This window comes from Drosophila grimshawi, unplaced genomic scaffold, assembly GCF_018153295.1.
Source record: "Drosophila grimshawi isolate 15287-2541.00 unplaced genomic scaffold, ASM1815329v1 contig_44, whole genome shotgun sequence".
NCBI lineage: Eukaryota > Metazoa > Arthropoda > Insecta > Diptera > Drosophilidae > Drosophila > Drosophila grimshawi.
In genome coordinates this window covers 18,915,085-18,931,798 of record NW_025063240.1, presented here as the reverse complement: position 1 = coordinate 18,931,798, position 16,714 = coordinate 18,915,085, and the positions used below count along the sequence as shown (strand labels likewise).

Here is a 16,714-nt window from a genome sequence, read left to right as displayed (position 1 = left end):
AAAGAGAAAATTCTCTGTATTATTGGATTGTGGGAAAGATAAAACATGCAGTTGAGCTGGGAACTTCAAATTTGTATTATAAGTTCTCGTTTCATGTTTATTCCATTTTATAGATACAATTGCATATATATACATATATATGTATATACATATATACTCTGACTACAGCTAAAGATTACGCAAAACTCAAAACCAATACTTGCCCCAATTAAACAATTCTATACAGAGATAGAAAAGAGGGCAACATTTAAAATTCAATTGAAATGAAAGTAAATTCAAATATTTGCTCTCTCTGCCTGCCACCCACAACAACTATCGGAACGATGCTCACCAGCTTTACTCTGCTCCGCTACCACTAAAAATAGCAACAAAGGCGCACACGCACACAGAGCGAGAGAGAGAGAGTGGCGCACAAGTGATCACACTGAGAAAGAGCGCGCGAGAGAGAGCAGAGCGCAATCTCTCACGTTCGGTAAACAAGTTTGAACAACTCGCCAAACCTGATTTTCCACCCATGTCTCGGAGAGATTGCTGACCGAGTTAGTTAGTCGTACCAAATTGCTGCTACGCTGCACACGTCACGTGCGGAACGTCATTGTATTATTTTTTTTTACTATTTACTTATTGCTGTTAGTGTGCCTAAAAAACGGCTGCACATTTGGACGAAAAAACAGGTGCGCATAAGCTTATCGAAAAATATAAGGTAAACACATCAATTATACAATTTTAATTTTAATTTGTTTTTGTTGTTTTTTTTTCTTTTTGTTTCATTAAAGGCATTGCCATATCAGCGAGCGGGAGAGCGTTAACAAAGAGCGCAAGAGTGCCGAGCGTGAGCGTGTCGGAGAGAGAGAGAGAGAGAGAGAGAGTGGGAGTGCATGTGCATGAGCGCGTGTGCGTGAGCGTGATCGTGAGCGTACGGAACTGAGCAAATGTCTGACGTAAGCAGAGAGAGCGGGGCGATGCTTTCGTATTACTCGAAACGACTTGTTGACGAATTTACATATCATTGATCAGGTCTAACTGGAATAGCGTTAGAATTGCTTGTTCTTTTTGCTCATAACTACAACAGTTGAAGAGAGTTTAAGAGACATTATATTTTAAGTGTTTGTAGTTACTGATTTGGAAACAAGTTTTGATAATGCCCAAGTTGACTTATTGTCTATTAGCTGTCATCTTACAAAGCAATAGTCTGTAGTGATAGATACATTAGTAAACAGTATTCGCTCGCTAATTACAACATTGATTTTGGGGGCAATTCTAATTTGCAAGTAATTCATATAAAGTTAGATTTGTGTACTTTACTATACTAAATATTAGAAGAAATTACTTAAGAGAATATTTAAATAGGGGTCCTAATATTCTATGTTCATAATATAACAAAAATGTAATAATAACTATTAAGATTCAAGGCACTTCATTTGCATAATTTATAATTTCTGCAAGATACTTGTTGCACATATTATGTAATTTAATTTTGACATATCCTATAACTTGCAGGACGACGGCAGTGTAAACGGTGGCAGTGGCAGCTCTTCGCAACGTATACGCAACGTGCTGACGTTGGAAGAGCGTGTGGAGGCGATTCGTCAATATGATATTGTGCCCATGTACAGTAAAATAGCGAAGAACTTTAACTGTAGCTGGGAGCAAATCAAGAGCATCGTCTCCAACCGGGAACCCATCATGGAATTCTACGAGGCACGGCGAGACAACAGCAAACAGCCAAACTCCAAGTTTGAGGAGCTGCGCAGACGTAAACTCAACTTTCTGGGCCACTGCCTCTACGAGTATATTCAGCGTGCCCAATATTATCTAAATGTGGACATCAACGAGGAGCTGATACGCACCAAGGCATTGGAGTTCCAGACCCTCATGGATATCGATAACTTTGTGCCAAACAAGGTATCCTTTTCACCCACATTAGTCATTCGATTGTTTTTTTGAGAGTACTGATTCTAGAATGCCTATAATCTAACTGCGTTCAACAATTGTTGTCCCTTATTCATCTGTAGTTTTTACAAAATTCTATAAACAAGATATCAACTTGAATAGTTTTTAAAAAATGCTGTTAAAAGCAAAAGCAAAAAAGCACAATCAGAAAACCAACCAGGTTAAGCTAGGCTTTAGTTGAAATGAAAATGTAATATATGTATATATATATTTTCAGTCGTGGATCAATCACTTCAAGGCTGCGTACAACATAACGCTCTCGAACCGGCAGATACTGATGACGCGTAAGCCACCACGATCGCTGAATCTGCGTGATATCATGTCCTTTTGTGGCAAGAACACAACCGCATCGGACAGCAGTAGTAGTCCAGAGCCAAAGGATACACCGAGTCAAGCAGTGCCACCGGCGCCGCACAAAACGAATCCCACGGAAAGTCCTTACCTAATTGTGGAGCCCGTCTCTGATGGCCGAGTGGCATTGATATCACAGCGTAAGCCTGTCGATATACGTTCGCTGTATCGCACCAAGACCCTGGTCGCGGCATCCTGTCAGAATCAAGCGACGCTGGATGAAATGCAGCTGCGGCGCAAGCGCAAGATTAACTTCCTGGAGAAGGCGCTGTTCGAGTACATTTCGCGCTCGCAATTCCATCACAAGAACAAGGGACGCCTCGATGTGGATCATTTGCGCGAGGTAGCCATCAATCTGAGGGACATACTCAAAATAGAGAACTTCTTTCCGGATCGTACGTGGTTCAATCACTTCAAGAGCCACTACAACTTTAGCTTCTCGCAGGGTGTTCAATACCGGATGACATTGAGGCGTGCACCGCTCTCCTTGGATCTGCGCGACATCGTCAGCTACTGTGGACGCAATGAGCAGCGGGAACAGCCGTTGGGCAGCATCACCCTAACGCCAAAGGAAACGGAATCCACTCGCTATGTACTTAGGCCATTGGTGCAGTCCAAGCCGGTGACACCCACCAAGGAACCAAATAATAATAACATTAATAATAACAATAATAATAACAATAATAATAATAATAATAATAATAATAATAGTAATACTCCAGTCGAGGATGACGACGATGATGATGATTGCGTGGCCATTGAGGTGCCAACGGAACTGATTGAAATCAACGATGATGACGATGAACAAGATAAAGCCAAAAGCAATGACCTCAAGCGGCCATCAACAGAAACTACTCCCGCACTCAGTTCCCCGCTCAAGATACAAAAGATTGAATCGCTGAATCCGAGTGCACACAGTCCCGGACACTATTTGGCGGATGGCGGAGATGCCGAGCTGCCGCGATCCGTCCAGTGCTACGAGGATGCGTTGCGACTACTCAAACCGCTCGAGGAGTTTGCTCTGCTGGACGAAAACTATCGAGCCATTGGATTGCTCACCCAACTCGAAAAGGTCTTCAAACGAGCTGCAGAAAATGGCAACGCCTGACAGTTACTCCACTACCAAATTAGATTCTAACCGAAAAACTTTAACTACAATTTGACCAAAAACTAAAATGCTTATGTTCTAAGCTAAGTTTCTAAGCTCATGTAAATAATGAATGATATATATAGTATATATAAGTATGATATGATTATGTTAGCTATAATAAGATATTGTATTAAAAAATTGCACACATTGAAAATGTTTGAGAGGCGTATTAAATGTCGGAAGTCAGAAAACTTGTCATATCAATAAGAGTAAGTTGCTTCTCTGTGTCGCTTGTCAAACTAATTTAACGATACATATAAAAAAGTTATATATTAAATGGAATAATTTAATTGAATACCACACATTTTGTGGCTTGTCACTAAATTGTTGACTAGTTCAGAGGTTTTTCATCCCCAACATCGAACGTTATTTAATTACGTTCGTAGGAACAAATTGTTGGTTCTTGAAATGTAAAATGAAATTTGAATATTAGGCAAGGTAATCCTCCGTGTGTCCCAATATAGTCGTTCTATCTTCGTTAATTTGCAACACACACATACATATATATAAATATATATATATAATTTCGTTCGATTATAACTGTCCTGGGTATGGTGTATGTGGCACATACTGGCTAAGGTGCACACAATGCACATACTGATGCTGATGCTCACGCTCAAGTTACATAATCCGTTGCGGCCACCACACACACACCACACACCACACACACAAACACACACATACACCGAGAACGCTTCAAAATGAAACGTAGTACAATCAGCGCTTAAACTTTACGTTCGCCCTGTAAAAGTTTACGCGTCCTGGCCATTTGTAGATGCGAGCTGAAATGACCTGCAGCACCAAGAGGGTCGGCCAAATGGCGGCCACGCGGCGGGGCAGAGGTGGTAAGTCAATGCGAAGCGTAGCGGGAACAAGCAATTGAACGTGCGTGGAGCGCTGCTGTAGGTGCTACATCAATTTCAGAATGGCTAGAATAGCCCTGGCAGGCGGGCAGCGGGCAGCGCCAATAGGGCAGCACATCCCAGCGAGGGACCTTCGCTGTGGCTAGCCACACACACACACACACATAAATGCACACACATTTATATATGGTATATATATATATATATATATATATATAGATGGTGCTACGATTACACAGCGTCCATATAGCTGGGAGCATTGCACAGAGGACGCCTTCATCGTGTCCTCAGTTGAAAGTCGAAAGTTTCATTTTACGTTGTTTTTTTCTTGCTCTTCTTGCTCTCTTTCTCTCTATTTTCTTGGCAACAGCAGTAGCAGTCGCCAACCCTCCTCAGCAGCAGCAGTAGCACTTGCTGGGAGGGGGGGAGAGTGGGGGAGGGAGTAGAAGGACTCTCATTTCAAGGATTTCCGACCGACGTCAGACGTCAACTGACGACCTGACTCCCTGACTATACTCGTTAAAGGTAAACGCAGCCAGAGAATGCATAGCTATAGAAAACCCACTAGTGTTGCAGGTTAGGTTCGTAACGGTTTTAGGTGCAAAGAGGAAGCCTCGAACGGAACAGAAGAAGCAACATCAGTGCTGAAAGCGACAACGTCTCGGACCCGACTCGAGTCAACTCAGGTTACTGCCACACGGCTGCGCTCCACAAAGAACAACAAAAAAAGTAAACGGATGACAAAAAATGACAACAACAAGGAGTATTTGAAGCCCCAGGGCGTTTAGAGTTCTGACATGAAAACCCCGTGGGCCAAAATGGACAAGGACTTGAAGGCACATAGCACAAGGGTGTAGAAACTACAAAAAAAAAAGCCATCCTATGCAAGTGTGTGTGTGTGCAGCAATACATAGTGGTAGTTGCAAATATATATATCTGCATTTTAGCCAACTGTCGGGGATTATCCTGTCAACATTTCGAAGAGGGTATTGCCAAGATAATTACTTTTCTGACTAATGATCAGCTTTGAACAGATAGCAAATCTATAACAATTATACACATCTAAAAAGATACGTTTCTATTAAGCATTCCTGTGTTATGCAAATGGCTAAGTAGTCACACTAAAAGTATATAATCGTATATGGAAAAGTGATTCATATATTCCAGATGTTATCTGTTATGAGTCAGCCATCTTTGGTGCCACGAATCTTTAAGATACATTTGAGTAGTGATACCCACACGAAAAACAATCTGACATACCAATCACTCTTATAAATATTAACTAAAATCTTTAACTGGTTTTTGGCTTATGTGCAAATGATTCATATTGCAAGCAATCCACGTTTTGAGTAATTGTTGTAAAAAAGATACTATGACTTATACAACTTAAAAAATCAACTGGTCGGGGATCAAGCTAAAGTTCCCGAAAAACACATTCCCAAAATAAATCCATGACATAATAATAACACCCAAAAAATCCCCTATAAAATGTAACTGGTTTTGCGCATCTATAAAAAACTAACTTAACATCATTAACATTTCACTTGTATTAGCTGACTTTTAAATCATTTTAACATTTCAAATCTGTTATATAGACTCAATTTATAGTTACACTTGATGCCCAAAAAAAAAAGTCAATGGCAATATTATTTCACAAGAGATCAACCAAAAAAAGCTAAAACTGGTTTTCCATATGAGGCATGTACAAATATCTATATATATATATAAATATATATGTAAAAGTTGACTCATATTTTCAACATTCCAGTTGTTATCTGATTTACTTTTAAATACATTCTATATATGCTCTAGCTGCTTTGTACACAGTACACTTTTGCTTGTTGTGTGTGTGTGTGTGTGTGTGTATATATCATATCGATTCTTTCGAAAGGCCGCCCATCTATAAACATAAATCTCTTGACGTTGCTCTCGGCTCAAGCAAGACGCAGGCCGAGCGACCCCTGCCCCCAAAAATAAATAAGTATATCAGCATTCGAAATCGTTCATGCCATGCCATAATCGATGCCATTGTATGCCATACAGAACAAAAAAAAAGAAGAAAATAAAATAAAATAAATGAATGAATGAGCTCTCGCATAGAGCCAAAAACAGTAAACCCGAAACCCGAACACCCCTTGCCCATCATGGCCAGAGCAGAGCAGAGCAGCGAGGTTATCGTGCAGAGACAACTATACGAATACGAAAACTTATAGATATAGATACAGTGCGACGTTGCTCAGATACACACAGAACGGAAGGCACACACTCATCAGACTGTCTAATTTAGCCTCATCATGATGATGTCGATTTCGATGACGACGATGATGATGATGATGATGGTGAGTGGCGGGTCGATGTCGAAACAAGTCTCAAACTGAAACTAAATCTGAATTTGAGTCGGAGTTGTAGCCTCGCAATCGACATCTTCTTGCTTTATAACTGGCACTGGCCGCCTTTTGCCAGTCGTTGTTACTTCTTAAGTATTTGGGTTGTCGGCCCAGCATAAGCCTCTTGGGTTTTGAAAAACAGCAAAAAAAAACAGCCACATACACTCAGAGAAAAACTTTGCTATCAATTAATGTACAATTAAGCATACAAAGTGCTCGTGCATATTTTAAAAAACCTTTAAAGAAGAGCTTCTCTACTTAAAATAAGTATAAAATGTTCTAGAACCATTTAAAAATGATCAAAATCGTACTTAACTTATTTTAAATCAGGTGCACACTTAGGAAAAGTGCCAAAAATTGCCCTTTACTTAATTTTGGAGAGCCTTACACAAAGGATACTGTAACAACAAAGGATTCGTGCTCTGTTCTAGTATTTTCGACCTGGACAATGTCTCGACTCGATTCGAGTATAAAATTCTATATTTTTCCCAAGTGTATATATCAATGTTGTTGTAGTTGTTGTTGTTAGCATCGCTACAATTCCATAGGCACATCGTTGAAAACCCAGACGATGATGGGCACTTGAACATCAGAGTTTTAGTTCACCAACAGCCGCAGCTCTCTCAACAACTGGCTTAGACTCTATGGGGGAACATAATGCGGCGGATTGCCATCCTCTTGTCCCTTCTGCAGCGCCACAGAGCTACAGCTACAGCTTGAGTTTTGCTGTTGCTTCAGCCTCAGCTTCAGCTGGGAATGCTGATGTCGATGCCGATGCCGGTGCCGGTGCTGTGGCCGTTGATGATGATGATGCTTTCAGTTTTCAGCTTTCAGACATGCGCCCCGAGTCCGGACCCGCATTCATTCGGATTCATTCGGTTGGTTCGTTCTGCTGGCACAGCGCTTCGATAGATGCTAATCTATCTTTATTGTACAAAGATGTCGAGAGGATGTGTATGCGAATTGTGTGGAGAATGGGCATTTGGGTATTGTGGGGATATTGAGGAGGAATGGGAACGTAAAGATGCTATGTCCGTCGCTACGGTGCGACAGTCAGAGTTGAGTTGAGTTGAGTTCAGTTCAGTTGAGTTTCTGTTCTCGACTCTTTTTCGGGGGCTGCTATAAATATAAATGGTCTTTTTGGGCATTCGTATGTATTGGATTTCACTTGGGTTCGATTTTGGTTTGTACGCTTTTGGGAAGTGTATGCCACAACAACTCACACACACACACACGCATACAACACAGATTTTGGAAAGGTATTATATATACAATGTGCAATGTGGTTGGTTGTGCGGTTGCTCAGGTTGCTCTTAACTCAGCACAGGTACAGTTGTGCATAAAACTATTGCGTTGGAGTGTATTCAAAGTATATTTTAATCAAAATTGCAATTTTAGCTTCGATTCGTATTTTTATATTATTTCTAGATGTTGTATAGTAATCAGTATTAATCATACTTTTAACTTGACTTTTGCTATTGATTTCAGTTAATTCCAAGTATTTTGCTCAAATGTCTCATTTTCCATTCTACGTATAATTCTATATTAGTATTAAAATCTCATGACCACAATATTTACATTTCTAATTGTGTATAATATGTGGAAAGATCATTTACTGGGAATTACCCATTGTTAATTTTAATAGTTATTTATTGATTTACATTAGTACCAAAGCTTTGGAAAGCCATAACTTTGTCAAAACCGAACCGATTTCCAAAGCAGACTTTCTTGTTAATAGTCTGAGCTTTAACATAATACTACATTCAAAGTTAAGAACTCGATTCTGTTCTTACTTTCAGATTTTGAAAAACCAGTGCTTTTTGATCATGGTTTAACATCCAGATTAATACCCCATTTAAAGTTCTTGCCCAATAAGACATATAACAATACCAGGGTCACTTTTTCCAATGTAGCGTATACGCAGTTCGTATATATATCTTAAGTAAACGATTTGCAGGCCTAAATTAAAGATTCAGAGAGAATCAGTTATCTATAATCTGCAGATCAAGTTTTTCAGCGATCAGACTTACAACATGTGCCTACTTCGCTTCTTTTTTTTTGTCAGTTTTCCAATTCCAGTTTTCCAGCTGAAGGCAATCCAATGGAATTAAAATGGCGAACCAAACGACGACTGGCAACAAAATTGAATGGCAAAAGAGCCAGAGAGAATACAACACGAGAGATATAAAGCCCAGATATGGAAATGGCAATAAACTCGTAGCAGCATTGAGCATATACAACATTGGAGACGGGGGGAAATTGGGATTACTAAGTGACGCGACCGGCGACGTCGACAGCGACGCGAGCAGAGCTCGAGGGCACTGGCATCAAGGCAACAAGGCGTCCCAAGCATCGAGGCATAGGAAGCAGCAAAATGGCACAAAGGAAATTACGAGGAAAAATTCAGGTCCCTATGGTGCTTTTGGGTGCGACACAGCCAAGCGAATAGAATTGCTATGCCACACACACACACACCTTGGATATATAGATGTATATATATATATATATATATATATATATGGTGTGAGCTGGAGGGCATCGCATATATAGATTATAGGGCGCACACGATGCCCTCGGCAGAAGTAGATGCCGAGATACGAGAGTCGAGATACCTTCAACTAAGTTGAACAATTTCCATTTCCAGCCAGCGAACGGACATAATCAGAAAAGGTAATGGAAAAATACTATCTCGCTGAGAGATGAAACTGAACGGGCATCCGCAGGGATATATGGCATCCGTGTAAAAAGGGACAATGTTCTTCGAGGACATAGTTGAAGAGGGTAGCGCGCAGTGCGCTTAGAGTGAGGGGCGAAGTGTTCAATATAATACATGACCATAATAAATTCCATGGCTAAATCCCTGGTCTGTAGAAAAAGGTCATAATAGATGTGTCTAGCTGTATGTGTGCGTGTTTGTGTGTTTGTGTGGGAGTCATCTACACCTATACATATATTTATATATCTATATTTATGTGTGTGTATGTTTTATCCTAGTCGGTAATCATTCGGTTTTCGTGGCAAACGCAAAGGGAAAGGTCATTTTCTTGGCTCGTTTTGCTCAGCTCGTTTTCGAAAGGTTGCCAAAGGGCTTACGATGGTGACCCTCCCTAAACCCCACAATCCCTCCCCCAACCACCACACTCCCAGCAGCAAGCAACCGAAAAGCATTTGAAAAGTTTTTGCCTGGTCAGTCAGTCAGTCGATAGCTGCAACAAAATATAATGTGTATTAATGTCGAGTCATCTTCGTCGTCGTCGTCGTCAACTCTGGAAAACTTGAAACGTAACTCGAACCCAGCATCTGAAGCCACCCGCCCAACAAATGAATGGATAAATGAATGGATGGATGCTGCTGTCTGAATGTGGTTTGGTTTTATACCTTTGCTAATACTTCTGGCCCAGCTTTTATGTGAGTACACATATATATATATAAATATATGTATATACTTTTCAACCACCAAATTCTAAGCACAATCCAATCGAATCGAACCGAGCTGGAAAAACCGAACCCAAACTGCAAGCAATACACCCAACTTGTATTTCTTCAGCCTTCAGCTCTCAGAGCTCTCTAAGATGCTCATATTAAAACTAATCCATCAAATTGCTTTAGGCGACCCACAACTACAACGATAATGGCTTCAACTACAACACGTTTATAGTTTATATTTGTTGTTGTCGTTGTTGTATCTGCTGCTTCTGCTTGCTGCTTGCTGCCCTTGTTGTTGTTGTTGTTGGTGCGAACGAACCCAAACCCGAACCCGAACCCAAACCCGGGCCAGAGCCAGAGCAAGAGCAATACTTCAAGTCAACAGATATACACACGTCGCAGTCGTATCAACTTCTCAGCATCTTTTAGATAGCTTGTACTTATAAGTAAATGTATACACACACACACAGATGCATTTGTGTGTGAATTGGAAAAGATGTTGGCGTAGAATGGATTTTTCTGTGTGCATATATATATATATACATATATACTTATAGTGTATATACATATATAGAGCTCATATTGAAGTTGCTTTTGGCAGTTGGTTAACGGATATCTTTAAAAAATAATGACCTGGGAACCAAACGCTGCTCATATACAAAGATACAAATGTATCTCTTTAGCTCACGACTTATTGAAGACGCACCATGTGGGTAGCATACCTTGATACCGAACAGAAACTTGTTTAATTTGGCGTGATGTCGAACCAAAAAATTATATATATATGTATACATATTTACTATATACATATATAATATTTATGGCACTATATTTGCCAAGCGTATTGTGGAAAATAAGGCATTGGGTTGGTCCAAAAATATGTGCTAATTACTTGAGATCTACGTTTCGTGTGTAGCGCGATACTATGTAAAAAATTTAAATTTTTAGTTGTATATCTCTTTATAAACGTAGGTAATTTTTGCTCTTTAAAAACCTAGAAGAGAAGATGAGTTACCTGAGTTGGGGGATTTAAGTATATGGAGAGTTATCTGGACAGTACTCGAAGATTTTCAAAATTTTTTCAATTCTCTAGTAGCAGATTTACCTGAGATCAGTAAAAATTTCGTGTTCTCTTTGTGGGTTTTATGAAAAATTAGCTATGGAAGTTATCTGAGATCAGTTAAACAAATAATATGTATACATAACACAGGAACTTTATCATTTTAGGATTAAACTCGGAACAGCTGAGTTACATCAGACCAGGATCTGTATGGTAGTTTTTCTATATGTATTCGACATATAATCTACTCCTAGGTTGATTACTTTTCACAATTACTTTTCGATTAAAACATTACACCTGATTTATATCAGATGAGTAAAAATGAAAGGATAGCAGTGTAACAAGTAAAGCTAATATTTGTCAGGCCACTTGTGACGTAGTTAACAGGCCATTAATGAGGCAGATATTAGACTCTGTAATCCCTGATGTAAGATAACATAACATATTGAGTCGATTAATCGATCATTAGGATTAAGAAGAAGTCAATGGCAAATAATAAAGTGAAGTGAACGGACGAATTTTGAGAAAAGAGCAAGGTAAATAATTTTGTTTGGATTAGTTACTGCGACTACATATTTTATATTAGTATTAATGTCGAACATTAAACAATGTTAGCTAAATCAATCGATGCCCTAAGTTTAATCAAGTGACGCATACTTCAATCAATCAATCGTTTGTAGAAACAACGTGCTCGCCCCCCAAAATGGCAATTGTCGATAAAAATGTGTATGTATATGGATATGCTATTAATATAAAACCATGCATTCAATATACATATACTCTCATATATAAAATACATATCAAAATAAACAGACACTCACATATACACATACAGATATATAAGCAGATATGTGTGTGTATTTATAGTATATGCAGACACACCCCATATCGTTAAAATAGAGAAAACATATACACCACGTCTGTCGGGCGCTACGTCTCTATAAATGCCATTGAAATCCCATCAGAGCAAACCGAATCCAAGCCCAAACCCGAGACCCAAACCTAAAACCCGAGCAGAGCATAGCAGCTCCAGCCCCCTTAAATAAACAGTCTTACGGTAGCGCTTTGGTTTGGGGCAAAAAACACAGCCAAAAGGGCCCAACAGTAGCAGAAGTAAAACCAACAACAACTACAACAGCAGCAGCAGCTAAAAACACCCCAAACATCGGCTAAACTTCGGGTTTTTCTCGTGCTGCTGACTGACTGACTAACCCAACACACGCGACTGTCTGACAGACAGACGAACAGACTCTTGCTGTTCTTGTTGTCTTTGCTTTGCTTTGCACATCGTTGCGCTAGCAGCGACGTCAGCGTCGACGTCAAGAGGTATTCTCTGCCCGTCCTTGCCTGGCATTCCTCGTCTCCCCCCTCCCATTCCCTGGCTGACTGGCTGGTTTTTGGTTTGGCCTGGGCTTGTTTTGGGATTAAATATTTCCTATAGATGGGAAAAACGAGTCGGTCGGGTCGGTCGTCGAGTCGCGCGCTGCCTGGCAATGCTAGCGATGTTGGCGATGTTGGTTGTCGCTAGTTTCGTATATTTCACTTTGTGCTGAACGTTCGTCCGAAGCGGTTCTCACAGCGCGACAAAGCAGCAGAAATCGTTTTTCTCGTATGATTCCACTCCGTTCTGTGGCTTTGCTTTAGTTCTACGATTTTTATATATATAATTATATATATATACTTGATTTTGGTATAAAATTTAAAGCGCGCGCAACTCTTTTAGCAAGTGAGGTTTCTTTGAGGAAACTCGCGTGCTTTTTGGATAAGTGAGTACCACTGTGCCTGTGTGCCAATGTGTAATGTGTTCTCCGATGTAAACAAACGGGGTCTTGAGATTCTGCCGCTGCCTCGGCCGCTATTGTTGTTGTTCTCTGTGTGTGTGTGCAATTAAAAAAAAAGCGGCGCGGCGTGGCGCGACGTCGCTGTCGCTGCGCTGCCATCGGCATTTGCATGGCACACGAGCAGGCGCCAGCAGCAAGTGTCCGTTATTTAAAAATGTGCCCCGCGTCTGTTTGTTTGTTTTTGTTTGACTTTTACTGTTAGACGTTGGCGAGACGGCAGCGACGTCGACTGCGTTGTGTTTTGGTTTTTTTTGGGGGGCCCGTTGGTTTTGTTTTGCTTTATACTTTCTTTTGGCTTTTCGCGCTTCTGTTTTGATGCGCCTTCGTACGTGCATCAGTATCAGTGATAACGGGACATTGACTCTGCTTAAAACTTGTAGCTGATAAGAAACAGTGTTGCAAGTGGAACAATTAAATGAAACAGTGTTTAATAAAATTCGGTTTCTTAATTGAATGCAATACAATTATGCATCAATTGTAAACACTGCCACAGGTGATTCATGTTCGAAAATCAATAAGATATGCATACAAAAAAGGACATTAAATATTAAAATGTTACATCAGCTGCGACTGATGCTCAATCAAGAATAAGTGCTCATGGTAACGAAGTTTATAGCCATCAATATATTATATATCTATAATATAATAAATATCTACACTCGCAAATATATATATGTACACACTCTTTTAAATAGTTATATTCATGGACTAGTTTCACACACACACATGTAAGCAAACGCAATTCAATGGAATCATAAAAAAAGGTCACATCCGAGTCACCTTGAACTACCGTTGATACACAAGAGAACAAGACACGAATACGAATTGAATATGGTCTTAACTTAAGTGTACAACTACCTAAGCATGACCAAAATCAATCCAATCAAAAATACCTGTTAAGAAAAATACAGAAACTGAATTTGGGTATTTAGAATGTTGAATAGTTAAGAGTACTTTGGCAGTAGGTATACAAATATAAGAAGTACTTAAACAATGGGCAAAAGATACAACGATATCCGAGATACCAAAAAGAGATACGTTGCACGTAGCACAAAAGGAAAGAACTGAGTCTGAGGCTGCCATCTCATCATAATCATCATGATGATAATGATAATGATGACGCTGCACGAATATTTCACGAAGTTCCAACAATCCCCAATCGGCAGCCAAGCAGCAAGTAAAGTAAAGTAGGCAACCATTATTTAGGGTGAGTAGAAGAAGGAGGACTTAGGGCGCGGAAGAGGGACGACGTCTCGAGGCGATTAAGATAAAGTGCCAATCGATATATACACATACATATATAAATATATATAAGGGAAAGAACGGCAGGCAAGTAGAGGCAGCAGTAGATGAGATGAGCTGAACTGAACTGAGGATAAAGCAGAGACAGTGGCTGAGACGGTGGCTGCGACAGAGGCAGAGGCAGACGCAGCAGCCAAAGCAGAGCAAGTTTTATACTGTAAGTAGTACATCAGAGGAAGGAAAAACAGTCGCAGCGACAGCTCGAGAGAGCTACACACAGTGCAGAGTATATATACATATATATATATATATATAGAAGACGACATAAAAGGAAATATAAAACCATTTATAAAGCAAGTCAGTCAGGGGAGATTTGAATTGGAATTGATGATGCTGTACTTGCACTCGACTCTTACAAGTATGCGTGTGTGCGTGTATGTGTGTGTGTCGGTGTGTGTGTCCAAATACGAAGCATAGACGAAGCTGAGCTGCGCTTGCTTCGACTCATTTCGTTTTGTGTCAAGGTGCGCTGTGAGTTGTGGCAAAAGTATTCTTGAAGACGCCTTGTGGAAGGGTTCTCTGCTTTCTGCCCCTTTTTTGTTGTTGTTGTATTTTGGGCTAGGAAACTTTTGGCTGCCAAACCAAAAAGTTTCCGGCATTCGGAAAAGTTTGATGCCGTAGGCGAAACCTGAAAACAGCTGCCAAACACTGAACAACCCCTAAGTCAAACGACGGAAAAGATAAAACCCAATTCCGTAAATCCAAAAATAAATGGAGTGAGGGGTGGACATAACCAAAAATGAGACACGGAAACCCAATTTGAATAACAAAAATGATTGCAACCGATAAAAACTAAATCGTCTTAGAAAGGCAATCAAAAATGACCGGTGACTCAGTCAGGTGGGTTCTAATCGTAGTTACACTCAGCGAAAAAAGCTGGCTGTAAATTCGTGCTCAGATGGGCACTTAAGATATCAACTAAATATCGACCTTATCTATTCCAAGTTAGAATGCTCGAGTCGACAGGTCTCGACTAGTAGATACCCTGTTAAGCACGTGGTAGGTTTGCTGATTTTAGTTTTTTTCAATATGGATATAGCTAAATCTAGGAGTTCAGATTATAACTATCCATTTTTCTCCAAGTGTACACACACACACATATATATGTGTATAGCAGAGTCAGCAGCAGTATTACAGTATTACCCTTGAATCTTGGGCAGGAGGCAAAGTCGCTCACTTTAGACATTTGCTGCTGCTGTTGCCTAGCAGCAAAGGCGATACATCATTGTATTTGTATCTTTAGCTATAGTAAACGTATATATACGAGTGTGTTTGTGTGTGTGTGTGTGTGCGTGTTAACTCTCAGATATGGGAATGGTCGCTTGGTGGCACCCATAATGGAGCGTTCGACGTCCGACTGGTTCTGGTTTTATTTTATTTTTTTGTTGTTTTGGGGAGGGGAAGTGCTGCGGAGCTGCGGACTTGGATGGGGACTAGAAAACGTATCGATTTCTGAAGGCGTACGCATCGTTCGAGCATTGCTCGAGCAGCGGCTTCAAATTTATCAACAGTCTTATAAGTGTATGTGTGTGTAAGTGTAAGTGTGTGTGTGCGTGTGTTTATATATTTGTGAGATGTTTTTATAGCTCGTATCGCTATAATTTAGCAGGGCATGCCGCTGTCGTATTGCCTTTGTATATTCAAACTTTCTGAAGTATCCACGATGTGTATGCGTATGTGTGTGTGTGTGTGTGTGTGCATATGGAATTTTCCTAAAAACCCGAAACACACACAGCGAAGTCACAGCTATTATAAATATACAGATGCAGCTGATAAATATTATAATAATGCGTCATGTGCTGAGGACCGCAATTGGAATTTGTATCTTTTTACTTTAGTTTGGTTTTACTCATCCATTTCATTTGAATTGCGGGTGCTTTTTGTCCTTAGGGTTTTTTTTTATTGTTACTGTAATTTTAAGCTGAGTCATTTGCTATGCTTATTTTACGCAAAAGTCCGCGAATCGATTTGTAATCGATTTCTTAATTGATTTTTTAAGTTTAAATATATAACATACAAATATTTATAGAAGTACATATAAATATTTTGCTTTATTAGCAGCGAGCAGCTAATCTTCTTACTTCAATCACATTATTGCTCCCTTGATTTATGGGAACGTGTTCCGAGCAGAAACTTTTTCTAGTTTTTGATGCTGATTAAGCAACAAAAAGAAACCCGAACTTTTGTCAAACAACTTTTTATTCTCGAAAGTTTTATAAACTAAAACTGTTTCTGGCATCTCAGCTTCAACTTGATTGTTCTCCTTGGCAATTGGTAGTCGTTTTTTTTTTAGAGTTTCTCATTTGTGACTATGTGTTAAAGTTAAACATAACTAATAATATTTACTTTTTGATCCCTTCTATCTTTGCAGTTGCCGATTT

General features: G+C 39.8%; 1 protein-coding gene across 1 annotated transcript; it reads left to right on the top strand.

Moving 5' to 3' along the window:
• Positions 1-551: 551 nt before the first annotated feature.
• LOC6556898 (probable myosin light chain kinase DDB_G0279831) lies at positions 552-3,755 on the top strand. The gene is made up of 4 exons (XM_001983675.2): positions 552-674; positions 777-941; positions 1,501-1,905; positions 2,171-3,755. Exons 2-4 carry the CDS (start codon positions 933-935, stop codon positions 3,410-3,412), a joined length of 1,656 nt encoding a protein of 551 aa, XP_001983711.1. The 5' UTR covers positions 552-674; positions 777-932; the 3' UTR covers positions 3,413-3,755.
• Positions 3,756-16,714: the final 12,959 nt, after the last annotated feature.

Bases quoted from the DNA above. Each gene is read 5' to 3' on its own strand.
- LOC6556898 (XM_001983675.2), top strand. The intron at 1,906-2,170 runs GTATCCTTTTCA...ATATATTTTCAG, and splicing joins ATAACTTTGTGCCAAACAAG to TCGTGGATCAATCACTTCAA.